Source organism: Stigmatopora nigra, chromosome 5, assembly GCF_051989575.1.
Source record: "Stigmatopora nigra isolate UIUO_SnigA chromosome 5, RoL_Snig_1.1, whole genome shotgun sequence".
Classification (NCBI taxonomy): Eukaryota; Metazoa; Chordata; class Actinopteri; order Syngnathiformes; family Syngnathidae; genus Stigmatopora; species Stigmatopora nigra.
Window position 1 is genome coordinate 5,725,716 of NC_135512.1, and position 12,831 is coordinate 5,738,546.

The 12,831-nt window shown below is 39.3% G+C and overlaps 2 protein-coding genes and 1 long non-coding RNA gene across 8 annotated transcripts in view; 2 read left to right on the plus strand and 1 right to left on the minus strand.

Annotated features, from left to right (window-relative positions):
- The window catches only part of tle2b (TLE family member 2, transcriptional corepressor b), a 54,308-nt gene extending 52,190 nt beyond the window's left edge, over nucleotides 1–2,118 (plus strand). The window contains exon 20 of the mRNA XM_077717836.1: nucleotides 151–2,118. Coding sequence (XP_077573962.1) covers nucleotides 151–258 — 108 coding nt within the window. The 3' untranslated portion in view covers nucleotides 259–2,118. The remainder of the gene's footprint in view (nucleotides 1–150) is intronic.
- A 478-nt stretch (nucleotides 2,119–2,596) lies between these two features.
- LOC144197186 (uncharacterized) lies at nucleotides 2,597–11,699 on the plus strand. Of its 3 annotated transcripts, none has more exons than XR_013326480.1 (7): nucleotides 2,597–2,660; nucleotides 9,103–9,994; nucleotides 10,098–10,756; nucleotides 10,860–11,099; nucleotides 11,194–11,247; nucleotides 11,332–11,481; nucleotides 11,568–11,699. It is a non-coding gene; the product is annotated as an uncharacterized LOC144197186 (long non-coding RNA). The 3 variants fall into 3 exon arrangements; XR_013326481.1 differs by lacking the exon at nucleotides 2,597–2,660 and having other exon boundaries at nucleotides 8,194–9,269; nucleotides 9,551–9,994; XR_013326479.1 differs by lacking the exon at nucleotides 2,597–2,660 and having other exon boundaries at nucleotides 8,196–9,994.
- tle2a (TLE family member 2, transcriptional corepressor a) overlaps nucleotides 8,556–12,831 on the minus strand; it is a 33,951-nt gene continuing 29,675 nt past the window's right edge. For all 4 annotated transcript variants that reach the window (XM_077717828.1, XM_077717827.1, XM_077717826.1 and 1 more), the window contains 9 exons: nucleotides 12,692–12,818; nucleotides 11,887–12,095; nucleotides 10,901–10,980; nucleotides 10,514–10,763; nucleotides 10,075–10,322; nucleotides 9,838–9,985; nucleotides 9,609–9,759; nucleotides 9,325–9,401; nucleotides 8,556–9,247 (listed from right to left, as the gene is read on the minus strand). In XM_077717828.1, the coding sequence (XP_077573954.1) occupies nucleotides 9,140–9,247; nucleotides 9,325–9,401; nucleotides 9,609–9,759; nucleotides 9,838–9,985; nucleotides 10,075–10,322; nucleotides 10,514–10,763; nucleotides 10,901–10,980; nucleotides 11,887–12,095; nucleotides 12,692–12,818 (1,398 nt within the window). In that variant the 3' untranslated portion in view covers nucleotides 8,556–9,139. The remainder of the gene's footprint in view (nucleotides 9,248–9,324; nucleotides 9,402–9,608; nucleotides 9,760–9,837; nucleotides 9,986–10,074; nucleotides 10,323–10,513; nucleotides 10,764–10,900; nucleotides 10,981–11,886; nucleotides 12,096–12,691; nucleotides 12,819–12,831) is intronic.

Here is a 12,831-nt window from a genome sequence, read left to right on the forward strand (position 1 = left end):
CACCAGGATTATTGACATTGCTGCCGAATGACCCCCTAAGGGTCTGTCGGGATGAGTCAGTCTGTTTATCATGTCATTGAATTGCTAATTCCTCTTTGGCCATTTTGTGATGACTCATATCTCTCTTTCTCTCTCATCCTGGCGGTCTAGTCCAAGGAGTCGTCATCCGTGCTGAGCTGTGACGTATCCCCGGACGACAAGTACATTGTGACTGGATCGGGTGACAAGAAGGCCACAGTTTATGAGGTGGTGTACTGAGTAAGGGAACATTTGGGTTACCTCGACAACCACTCGCACATCCATACTTTTGTGGCCACTCCTTCCGCACTCTGCGTCTATGGCAAGAAGCAGCAATTCGGGATTTTCGCGGAATTTTGGGATGGAGCTAAAATGCACTTGAAACCTAGCATAATGGAAAGATTAAGGCAGGGATCGGCAACCTTTTTGACAAAGAGAGCCATAAACAATTCATATTTTCAAACATTATTCCTTGAGAGCCATACTCAGAATTTGAAAGTCAAAATACATGAAAATGTGAGCATTTATTATTCATTTACTACTTTGAAAGTTTAAAAACCTTACTATTCAATGAGCATCAATGAGAGAATTCATGCAAAAGAGTCTAATGAAGAAAAATTATGATTTTAAAAGGCGGAGAGCCATATACACCCATCAAAAGAGCCACATATGGCACCCAAGTCATAGGTTCTCTTAAAAAAAATGTTCAAAAGGGAGCACAGGAAAGATTAGGTATTACCGTGCCGGAACTGTGTGACATTTTACCTCAACTATTGGCAACGGTCGGCATCCCAGTCAAAAATAGCCTCATCAATGGCAGTAAAGGGGTTTAAAAGTACTTGTGCATTTTAGCTTCAGCCCGTTCAGCATAACATGCGAGTGTGTGTGCGTGAGAGAGTAAGGAATGTAAATGAAAAGGAGGAGGCTGTCTAATGAAGGCTGTTTCCTGATTAAGAGCTCAGCAGAGGAAGGGAAATCACCCCCACTGCAGCCCCCCGGCCCCCCTACCCCAGAAGAGCACTGATAACGCACTGTCGATTCATTAGGCACACACACGGCCGTACACAGGCTGTAATGAGGTCCACGCCGCCGCACACTTTGCCTGTCAAAAGGTGACACGAGCCGGGGTGGGCCCCCATGTTGCCCAGGGATGCACCCCGCCCCTCCAGAAAATGATACACAGCCAATTAAACAGCCTCCTTGCTTTATTATCTCTTATTTCCTTCTGACGCCATCTAATGAGGATGGTTGTGTTCTCCCGACAGCCATCAGATGCTGCCAATAATGCGACCCCGCCCCCCACCCCCATGACTCCTCAAAAGTTACACAATATGCCTGTTTTCATATAATTATAAATCAACGATTTTGTACTTCTTTCCAGGTTTTTCAGTCCACTTGTGTTCCTTTTTTTTTTTATCTGCGTGTCTCTGATGTTTTCAAGGTTGCCTGTAGCAGATGTGTCAAATGGAGCTGTTACTTTTTAATTTTTTTGTTTTATTTTTTTTATACGTTTTCTTGGGCGTCGGCTTGTCTTTATAAAAGAACTTGCCAATAGGTGAATTTTGGATTAAACCAATGGCTATATAGCAAATCACTGAAATGGATAAGGAATCGAAAAAAATGCAAAAGAAAAAACTATTTGGAAAATTATATTTTGCAATGATGGGAATTACTAAAAAAACGATCTTTTGGTACAATGTGCTACTAAAATCGAAAAAAAGTACAATTATCCTCCTACACACCTATTCCATTGTTTATGGGAGTATACTATTTATTTTCTGTTTTTGCCAAGTACGCAGCTACAGAATTTGCCGTTTCTACGATGTTGATGATTTTGAATGCCTGCCTTTCAGCCACAATGCGATTTTTCTCCTTTTCACACGAGGCTGTATGTATGTACAGTATATAATGTATGATGGGCACGTGTTTGCATTATTTCTTATTTCATTTACCAGCTGATGTATTTTCTTTATCATTTTTTTTCCTGGAAAACGCCGAGGCTTGGTCCCATTGCGTTGCGTCTTCCTTCCATCCCCGCGTGCTGTATAAAAAATTATGCTATTATGATTAGGTGTGTGTAATAAACCTCACACGTGTTCATCCTGGTGATGACTTTCCTCTAAAATGGACAACTGACACGCACAACATAAACAACGCCACTTGCCACAGGTAATACAAACCTTTTTATTTGTTATTAAAAATAAGGACTATGTATTATAGTAAGGTAAGTTTTTGTTGAAAAAAAAGACCAAGTATAGTAATGTTTCTTTTTTTTAAACAAATGTATTGTTAAGCTATTCTTGTTAGAACGTATATTTATAGTATGGACTTTTTCATTCATTTTTACGATTTCTGAACCTGCTTTATCCTCCCTAGGGTTACAGGGGTGCTGGAGCCTATCCGAGCTGAACCAGTGGCCAGCCGAACGGAACGGCACGAGGACATGGACACCCATTCACACTTCACACTCAAATCTAGGGGATATTTGGTGTCCAATCAGCCTACCGTGCATGTATTTTGGGAATGTGGGAGAAAACTGGATGACCCGGAGAAAACCCACGCAGGCCCGTAAAGATCATGGATTCGAACCCAAGCCCCAGATCTGTGAGGCCGACACGCTAAGCACTCATCCACGAAGATGGGTAAGTCATTTTCTTTCATTACTAAAAAATGAAAATGTATAGTTCAAAATTTGTAAAAATAGACTTTTTTTCGTAAAAAAAACGACCATGTATAGTAAGAATTTTTTTTTTTCTTGGAACAACTTACCTGTATAGTAAGGCTTTTTTCGTAAAAAAATGACCATATATAGTAAGTTAAGAAAAAAGCCTTACTATACTATGTCGTTTTTTAAGGAAAAAAGCCTGACTATACTATGTCGTTTTTTAAGAAACCCTAACCCTGTCGTTTTTTGACGGAGAAAAACCTTACTATACTATGTCATTTTTTGACGGAGAAAAGCCTTACTATACTATGTCGTTTTTTGACGGAAAAAAGCCTTACTATACTATGTCGTATTTTGACGGAAAAAAGCCTTACTATACTATGTCGTTTTTTGACGGAAAAAGCCTTACTATACTATGTCGTTTTTTATGGAAAAAAGCCTTACTATACTATGTCGTTTTTTGACGGAGAAAAGCCTTACTATACTATGTCGTTTTTTGACGGAAAAAGCCTTACTATACTATGTCGTTTTTTGACGGAGAAAAGCCTTACTATACTATGTCGTTTTTTGACGGAGAAAAGCCTTACTATACTTTGTCGTTTTTTGACGGAAAAAAAGCCTTACTATACTATGTCGTTTTTTGACGGAAAAAAATCCTTACTATACTATGTCGTTTTTTGACGGAAAAAAGCCTTACTATACTATGTCGTTTTTTGACGGAGAAAAGCCTTACTATTCTATGTCGTTTTTTGACGGAAAAAAGCCTTACTATACTATGTCGTTTTTTGACGGAAAAAGCCTTACTATACTATGTCGTTTTTTGACGGAGAAAAGCCTTACTAAACTATTTCGTATTTTGACGGAAAAAAGCCTTACTATACTATGTCGTTTTTTATGGAAAATAGCCTCACTATACTATGTCGTTTTTTGACGGAGAAAAGCCTTACTATACTATGTCGTTTTTTGACGGAAAAAGCCTTACTATACTATGTCGTTTTTTGACGGAAAAAAGCCTTACTATACTATGTCGTTTTTTGACGGAAAAAGCCTTACTATACTATGTCGTTTTTTGACGGAAAAAAGCCTTACTATACTATGTCGTTTTTTGACGGAAAAAGCCTTACTATACTATGTCGTTTTTTGACGGAGAAAAGCCTTACTATACTATGTCGTTTTTTGACGGAGAAAAGCCTTACTATACTATGTCGTTTTTTGACGGAAAAAAAGCCTTACTATACTATGTCGTTTTTTGACGGAAAAAAAGCCTTACTATACTATGTCGTTTTTTGACGGAAAAAAGCCTTACTATACTATGTCGTTTTTTGATGGAGAATAGCCTTACTATACTATGTCGTTTTTTGACGGAGAAAAGCCTTACTATACTATGTCGTTTTTTGACGGAAAAAAGCCTTACTATACAATGTCGTTTTTTGACGTAGAATAGCCTTACTATACTATGTCGTTTTTTGACGGAAAAAGCCTTACTATACTATGTCGTTTTTTGACGGAAAAAAGCCTTACTATACTATGTCGTTTTTTGACGGAAAAAGCCTTACTATACTATGTCGTTTTTTGACGGAAAAAAGCCTTACTATACTATGTCATTTTTTGACGGAAAAAGCCTTACTATACTATGTCGTTTTTTGACGGAAAAAGCCTTACTATACTATGTCGTTTTTGACGGAAAAAGCCTTACTATACTATGTCGTTTTTTGACGGAGAAAAGCCTTACTAAACTATTTCGTTTTTTGACGGAAAAAAGCCTTACTATACTATGTCGTTTTTTATGGAAAATAGCCTCACTATACTATGTCGTTTTTTGACGGAAAAAAGCCTTACTATACTATGTCGTTTTTTGACGGAAAAAGCCTTACTATACTATGTCGTTTTTTGACGGAAAAAAGCCTTACTATACTATGTCGTTTTTTGACGGAAAAAGCCTTACTATACTATGTCGTTTTTTGACGGAGAAAAGCCTTACTATACTATGTCGTTTTTTGACGGAGAAAAGCCTTACTATACTATGTCGTTTTTTGACGGAAAAAAAGCCTTACTATACTATGTCGTTTTTTGACGGAAAAAAAGCCTTACTATACTATGTCGTTTTTTGACGGAAAATAGCCTCACTATACTATGTCGTTTTTTGACGGAGAAAAGCCTTACTATACTATGTCGTTTTTTGACGGAAAAAAGCCTTACTATACAATGTCGTTTTTTGACGTAGAATAGCCTTACTATACTATGTCGTTTTTTGACGGAAAAAGCCTTACTATACTATGTCGTTTTTTGACGGAAAAAAGCCTTACTATACTATGTCGTTTTTTGACGGAAAAAGCCTTACTATACTATGTCGTTTTTTGACGGAAAAAAGCCTTACTATACTATGTCGTTTTTTGACGGAAAAAGCCTTACTATACTATGTCGTTTTTTGACGGAGAAAAGCCTTACTATACTATGTCGTTTTTTGACGGAAAAAAGCCTTACTATACTATGTCGTTTTTTTATGGAAAAAAGCCTTACTATACTATGTCGTTCTTGGACGGAGAAAAGCCTTACTATACTATGTCGTTTTTTATAGAAAAAAGCCTTACTATACTATGTCGTTTTTTGACGGAAAAAAGCCTTACTATACTATGTCGTTTTTTGACGTAGAATAGCCTTACTATACTATGTCGTTTTTTGACGGAAAAAAGCCTTACTATACTATGTCGTTTTTTGACGGAAAAAGCCTTACTATACTATGTCGTTTTTTGACGGAAAAAAGCCTTACTATACTATGTCGTTTTTTATGGAAAAAAGCCTTACTATACTATGTTGTTTTTTGACGGAAAAAGCCTTACTATACTATGTCGTTTTTTATGGAAAAAAAGCCTTACTATACTATGTCGTTTTTTGACGGAAAAAGCCTTACTATACTATGTCGTTTTTTGACGGAAAAAAGCCTTACTATACTATGTCGTTTTTTGACGGAAAAAGCCTTACTATACTATGTCGTTTTTTGACGGAGAAAAGCCTTACTAAACTATTTCGTTTTTTGATGGAAAAAAGCCTTACTATACTATGTCGTTTTTTATGGAAAATAGCCTCACTATACTATGTCGTTTTTTGACGGAGAAAAGCCTTACTATACTATGTCGTTTTTTGACGGAAAAAGCCTTACTATACTATGTCATTTTTTGACGGAAAAAGCCTTACTATACTATGTAGTTTTTTGACGGAAAAAAGCCTTACTATACTATGTCGTATTTTGACGGAAAAAAGCCTTACTATACTATGTCGTTTTTTGACGGAAAAAGCCTTACTATACTATGTCGTTTTTTATGGAAAAAAGCCTTACTATACTATGTCGTTTTTTGACGGAGAAAAGCCTTACTATACTATGTCGTTTTTTGACGGAAAAAGCCTTACTATACTATGTCGTTTTTTGACGGAGAAAAGCCTTACTATACTATGTCGTTTTTTGACGGAGAAAAGCCTTACTATACTTTGTCGTTTTTTGACGGAAAAAAAGCCTTACTATACTATGTCGTTTTTTGACGGAAAAAAAGCCTTACTATACTATGTCGTTTTTTGACGGAAAAAAGCCTTACTATACTATGTCGTTTTTTGATGGAGAATAGCCTTACTATACTATGTCGTTTTTTGACGGAAAAAGCCTTACTATACTATGTCGTTTTTTGACGGAAAAAGCCTTACTATACTATGTCGTTTTTTATGGAAAAAAGCCTTACTATACTATGTCGTTTTTTGACGGAAAAAAGCCTTACTATACTATGTCGTTTTTTGACGGAAAAAGCCTTACTATACTGTCGTTTTTTTACGTAGAAAAGCCTTACTATACTATGTCGTTTTTTGACGGAAAAAAGCCTTACTATACTATGTCATTTTTTGACGGAAAAAGCCTTACTATACTATGTCGTTTTTTGACGGAAAAAGCCTTACTATACTATGTCGTTTTTTGACGGAAAAAGCCTTACTATACTATGTCGTTTTTTATGGAAAAAAGCCTTACTATACTATGTCGTTTTTTGACGGAAAAAGCCTTACTATACTATGTCGTTTTTTGACGGAAAAAGCCTTACTATACTATGTCGTTTTTTGACGGAAAAAAGCCTTACTATACTATGTCATTTTTTGACGGAAAAAGCCTTACTATACTATGTCGTTTTTTGACGGAAAAAGCCTTACTATACTATGTCGTTTTTTGACGGAAAAAGCCTTACTATACTATGTCGTTTTTTATGGAAAAAAGCCTTACTATACTATGTCGTTTTTTGACGGAAAAAGCCTTACTATACTATGTCGTTTTTTGACGGAAAAAGCCTTACTATACTATGTCGTTTTTTGACGGAAAAAAGCCTTACTATACTATGTCATTTTTTGACGGAAAAAGCCTTACTATACTATGTCGTTTTTTGACGGAAAAAGCCTTACTATACTATGTCGTTTTTGACGGAAAAAGCCTTACTATACTATGTCGTTTTTTGACGGAGAAAAGCCTTACTAAACTATTTCGTTTTTTGACGGAAAAAAGCCTTACTATACTATGTCGTTTTTTATGGAAAATAGCCTCACTATACTATGTCGTTTTTTGACGGAGAAAAGCCTTACTATACTATGTCGTTTTTTGACGGAAAAAGCCTTACTATACTATGTCGTTTTTTGACGGAGAAAAGCCTTACTAAACTATTTCGTTTTTTGACGGAAAAAAGCCTTACTATACTATGTCGTTTTTTATGGAAAATAGCCTCACTATACTATGTCGTTTTTTGACGGAGAAAAGCCTTACTATACCATGTCGTTTTTTGACGGAAAAAGCCTTACTATACTATGTCATTTTTTGACGGAAAAAGCCTTACTATACTATGTAGTTTTTTGACGGAAAAAAGCCTTACTATACTATGTCGTATTTTGACGGAAAAAAGCCTTACTATACTATGTCGTTTTTTGACGGAAAAAGCCTTACTATACTATGTCGTTTTTTATGGAAAAAAGCCTTACTATACTATGTCGTTTTTTGACGGAGAAAAGCCTTACTATACTATGTCGTTTTTTGACGGAAAAAGCCTTACTATACTATGTCGTTTTTTGACGGAGAAAAGCCTTACTATACTATGTCGTTTTTTGACGGAGAAAAGCCTTACTATACTTTGTCGTTTTTTGACGGAAAAAAAGCCTTACTATACTATGTCGTTTTTTGACGGAAAAAAAGCCTTACTATACTATGTCGTTTTTTGACGGAAAAAAGCCTTACTATACTATGTCGTTTTTTGATGGAGAATAGCCTTACTATACTATGTCGTTTTTTGACGGAAAAAGCCTTACTATACTATGTCGTTTTTTGACGGAAAAAGCCTTACTATACTATGTCGTTTTTTATGGAAAAAAGCCTTACTATACTATGTCGTTTTTTGACGGAAAAAAGCCTTACTATACTATGTCGTTTTTTGACGGAAAAAGCCTTACTATACTGTCGTTTTTTTACGTAGAAAAGCCTTACTATACTATGTCGTTTTTTGACGGAAAAAAGCCTTACTATACTATGTCGTTTTTTGACGTAGAATAGCCTTACTATACTATGTCGTTTTTTGACGGAAAAAAGCCTTACTATACTATGTCGTTTTTTGACGGAAAAAGCCTTACTATACTATGTCGTTTTTTGACGGAAAAAAGCCTTACTATACTATGTCGTTTTTTGACGGAAAAAAGCCTTACTATACTATGTCGTTTTTGACGGAGAAAAGCCTTACTATACTATGTCGTTTTTTAAGAAAAGAAGCCCTACTATAGTCTCGTATTTTGATACCGGTAAAATGTATTTTTGGAGTTGAGCAAATACTTCAAACAAGCTAATAATTCAATAAAAACACAGTTGCCTTTAGAGAACTTTATTTACATCCATATAGAAGCCATCAAACACAACAACGAATGTTGAACATGAAGTAGCACACGTTGCTCCGTCCTCACATCTCCAGTAATTTGCCAAGTCATACTTTATTTAAAAAAGAAACACCCAAACAAAGAAAAACAGGGACATTTGATAATACGTGCTGTCTTGTCTGCACGAGGTCATACAATCAGGGTTCCCGTTGTAGCCGAACTATTACAAAAAACAAAAAAGTACAGCCAAAACCACACCGCGATGGACCAAACCGGTTTAAAGCGAGCCGAGGTGCGAAAGCGGCTTTTCCGCATCATCTCCTTGTGGTCCACAAAGTAAAAAAATAAAAAAAATCTAAAAAAAAAATGTTATGTTGCTAATGTCTTGTCCACTACAGAGGTTTTATTTTGTTAAGGGAAAAAAAAAAGAAAACTTCTTTGGAGGAATCCCACACTTGCTCAGTCAGCTATTCACTAAGAGGCCTTGTCGGAGTGTTTAAGAAAAAACTGTTTGGTCATCTTGTCATTCTTTCACACAGGAAAAGTAGTCGAGTGTCTGGTTTCCATCAGGTTCGTTCAGTAGATGACTTCGTAAACTGTGGCCTTCTTGTCCCCTGAGCCCGTCACGATGAACTGGTCGTCGGGGGAGATGTCGCAGCTCAGCACAGATGACGACTCCTTAGACTGAAAGTGTGCGTATACACGGGTAAGTGACTCCACCATTAAACAATCGAATGTTGGATTGATTGATTTACGCTTACCTGGAATATGCTGGAGCCGTAGGGCGTCCGCCACGCATTCAGCAGGTTGTCTTTTCCCGTGCTCACGAACCATTTACCTGTGCCAGAAGAATATTGAAACTTAATAGGATGCGCGAATATTTTTTTGTGCAGCCTTATTTTTAATTAAAAAACAACATAGTATAGTAAGGCTTTAATCATTCTATGTTCCAGCAATTTTTTTTATCACAGACTTTGCTTTATGTAGGGATGCGAGGAACCCCTTGAACTTAAGTGCTGGACATGTGTGTGTAAGTGCCACTAACCGCAATAGGCGAACTTGAGCGAGAGCACACAGCTCTCGTGAAGGTGCAGCTGGTACTTGTCGGGCTTGGACACGTGAAGGACTTCCACGTTGCTGCTCTCCATTCCCACCGCCAGCCACTCGCCCGTCGGACAGTAACCCAGCGAGAAGATCTGAGAGGGGCAAATGACCAGAGTTTTGACACCAGACCAGAGCCCCGCCCACTCCTCCTGGCAACCCTGGGCGCTTACCTGTGACGTAAAGTCGTGCTGCTGCAGTTGGCGTCCTTCTCTCAAGTCCCAGCAGCGCACCGTGTTGTCCAGTCCTCCCGTCCACAACTTGGTGCCGTCGTTGGAGATGTCGATGCAGCTGGCTCCGTCCGTGTGGCCCTGGAATTGTCTGGAAAAAGTGATTTTTAACATTTTTATTGCCTGAATCACTCATTCGATGTAAATGGTACATGTCTTCTGCATTGTCTCCGGCCTTACCTAACGAGCGTCTGGTTGTGCAGGTCCCAGACCACGATGTTGCCGTCGCTGCAGCAGGAGAAGCACACCTTGTTGTCTGGCGAGATGGCCAGAGCATAGCAGGCGGGCGCCGACGACGTCAGCTCGGCTTTGATGCGAGGGGTAGGCGTGGCCAGGTCCCAGATGGACAGCGTGCTGGCCTCACCACCCACGATCAGCGTGCGACCGTCTGACAGCAGCTTGCATGAGCGGATGTAGTTGTCACGGTTCTGATGGGATATCAAAAGGAAAAGGTGAGCTTTTAAATTGATAAAAAAAATCTATTGATTGTAATAATATACTGGCATTTCAGGTGTAATACATATTTTTACGTTATTAGATGTACTCATATTACTCTGAGTCAGGATTTGTTCGTGAGTAATAGTCAGTTGTGTGTGTGTGTATTTTTTTAAAGACTGACCAGACAGTCGAGTTGCGCCATGGGGCTCTTGCTGCCCGGCTGGCTGATGTCCCAGACCTTGACGCAGCCTTTTCCTCCCGTGTAGACGTGGCGCGTGGATGTACTGATGGTGACGGCGCACACCACCTCGCCGTGGCTCAGGCTGTGGATCTGCCGGGCGTGACGAGGGATGCCAGGACCCAGCAAGGCGTCCGGTGGGAAGGGAACTGGCTGCATCTGACCGTCGGCACTCACGTGGAACGAGTAAGCACTGAGCATTGTGGATGAAAAAAAGCCCATGAAATGTCATTGTCTTTAACATTGGTGACTTGAATTCTAAGGTTTGATTTGAAAAAATTCATTGCAGATGAGAAAATAGTTGGCTGATCACAGCACGGAAGAACTTACGGCTTTCCTGAGGCGGCCGACTGAAGGCTGGCTGGCAAACCTGGCACTCTCATGTGGGAATGTGGAGACTCGTAGCCCACCTGTTTGGAGAGACAAGATTGACATCTTTACAAAAACAATCATTTTTATTGAGGAAATCACTCCTCCTCCCTACTAAGCCACTGGCTCACTATTTTTCCACCCAACAATCTTTTGCAAGGTAAGTAAGCACTCTAACGTTAGAGCTAAATAATCAACTCACCTTTCTACTATGCTACTATGCCATGAACTGGATCACTACATTTTTGTTTCAGCTGTAAGGCGACAACTTGGAGGATGTTGGGATCGATCTGCCTACCTCTCACATGGTAAGTTGACATCTTCCCATGTGAGCTAAGTAACTCACCTACCTTTCTACTATGCCTCAAACTAACTCACTATTTCTTTTTCAGCTTTAAAGTGACAACTTGCGGGAATGGATCTGACTACCTTTCGCATAAAGAGCGGACAATGACATTGACTGGCACACTTCATTTTCTGTTTCCACTGTAAAGTGATTATACTTGGAGGTTGTGGGAATTGAACTAACTACCTCTCGGATGGTAAGTGGATGCCTTAGCATGTGAGCTAAAGAAGCCACCTACTTCCTTACTATGCTATTGTCTGACATACTACATTTCTGTTTCAGCTGCAAAGTGACAACTTGGAGGATGCAGGAATCCATTCAACTACCTCTCACATGCCAAATGGATGCCCTACCATAGCCAAGGAACCCTCCACCTACCTGCTATACAATAGATTGTCACACTATTTTTCTGCCATTAATAAACATTTAATTCATTTAAACTTAAAATGCGTATGTCCACCTTCAATTGCCATTAAAACACAACTCTTCTAATCTATATTTTACTCCCAATGAGCACTCTCCCCGTCCAAAAGAATTGGACGTCTAGCATCTTAACTGGCTTAAACAAGTACCCCATAATAGGTAAATGACATGTACTTACAACTGGGGAGCGTCCATAGCCCGCCGCCGCTGCAGCCGCGGCGGCAGCAGCAGCCGCCGCCGCTCCATTCATCTGCGGGGACACCAAGTGAAGGCCAGCGCTGTACGCTGCCGCCCCGGGCAGGTCCCCGTTGACCCCGGGAGGTGGCAGGCCGAAAGCCCCCGGAGGGTACGCTCCCTGCACGACCAAGGGGTTCCTTAGACCCAGAGCTGTGGGGGAAAAAACGGAGGTTATCTCACATGAATCAATGATCCATCCCTATCCTTCTGGGAAGGGGTGATTGCAGAGATAAAACGCCAGTGCCCCCTGCTGGTCTTTGTTCTGTCATACACAGGCAGATGACAGCGACTATGTTTAAAAAAAAAAAAAGCGTTGACAGAAGAAAAGCCATCGATGCGTGCTCATTATGAAGCAGTCAATCAACTCTCCTAATCTTTCCATTTATTGCATCTTGGCCCACAGTCCCTTATTAACAGGGTCCATTTGTGGCCAAGTTGTAAGAGGGAGGGATGGCTGCCATCCATTATAATGACTGCTGTGGATGCATTCACGCATCATGTAACATCAATGCCGGCGAGCAGCCAATTACACAGGCAGGTCCAATAATATTCTATGGATGCAACTTCTAAATGTTTTTTTTTAAACGGGCTCTATGAAGGATAAGCCATTTGTAGTCTATACAAAACAAATAGTAGTATACAAATAGTAATGAGGGAAGGAAGAAAAACTAGTTTTAAGCAAATTAGTGATGAATATTTTGTAAAAAAAATTACTCTAAAAACAATTATTTTTTTGGAGTTCTTACCTAACGGGTCAACGCCAGGTTTGCCGGGAATGGGTCTGAATTGTGGTGGTCCACTAGGTCCAGGGGTGTTGGATTCTTGGGACATAGGGGTACCTGGCTTCATACCTGGTGTGCTGGATTTTTCTCTCTGCACAGAAAGC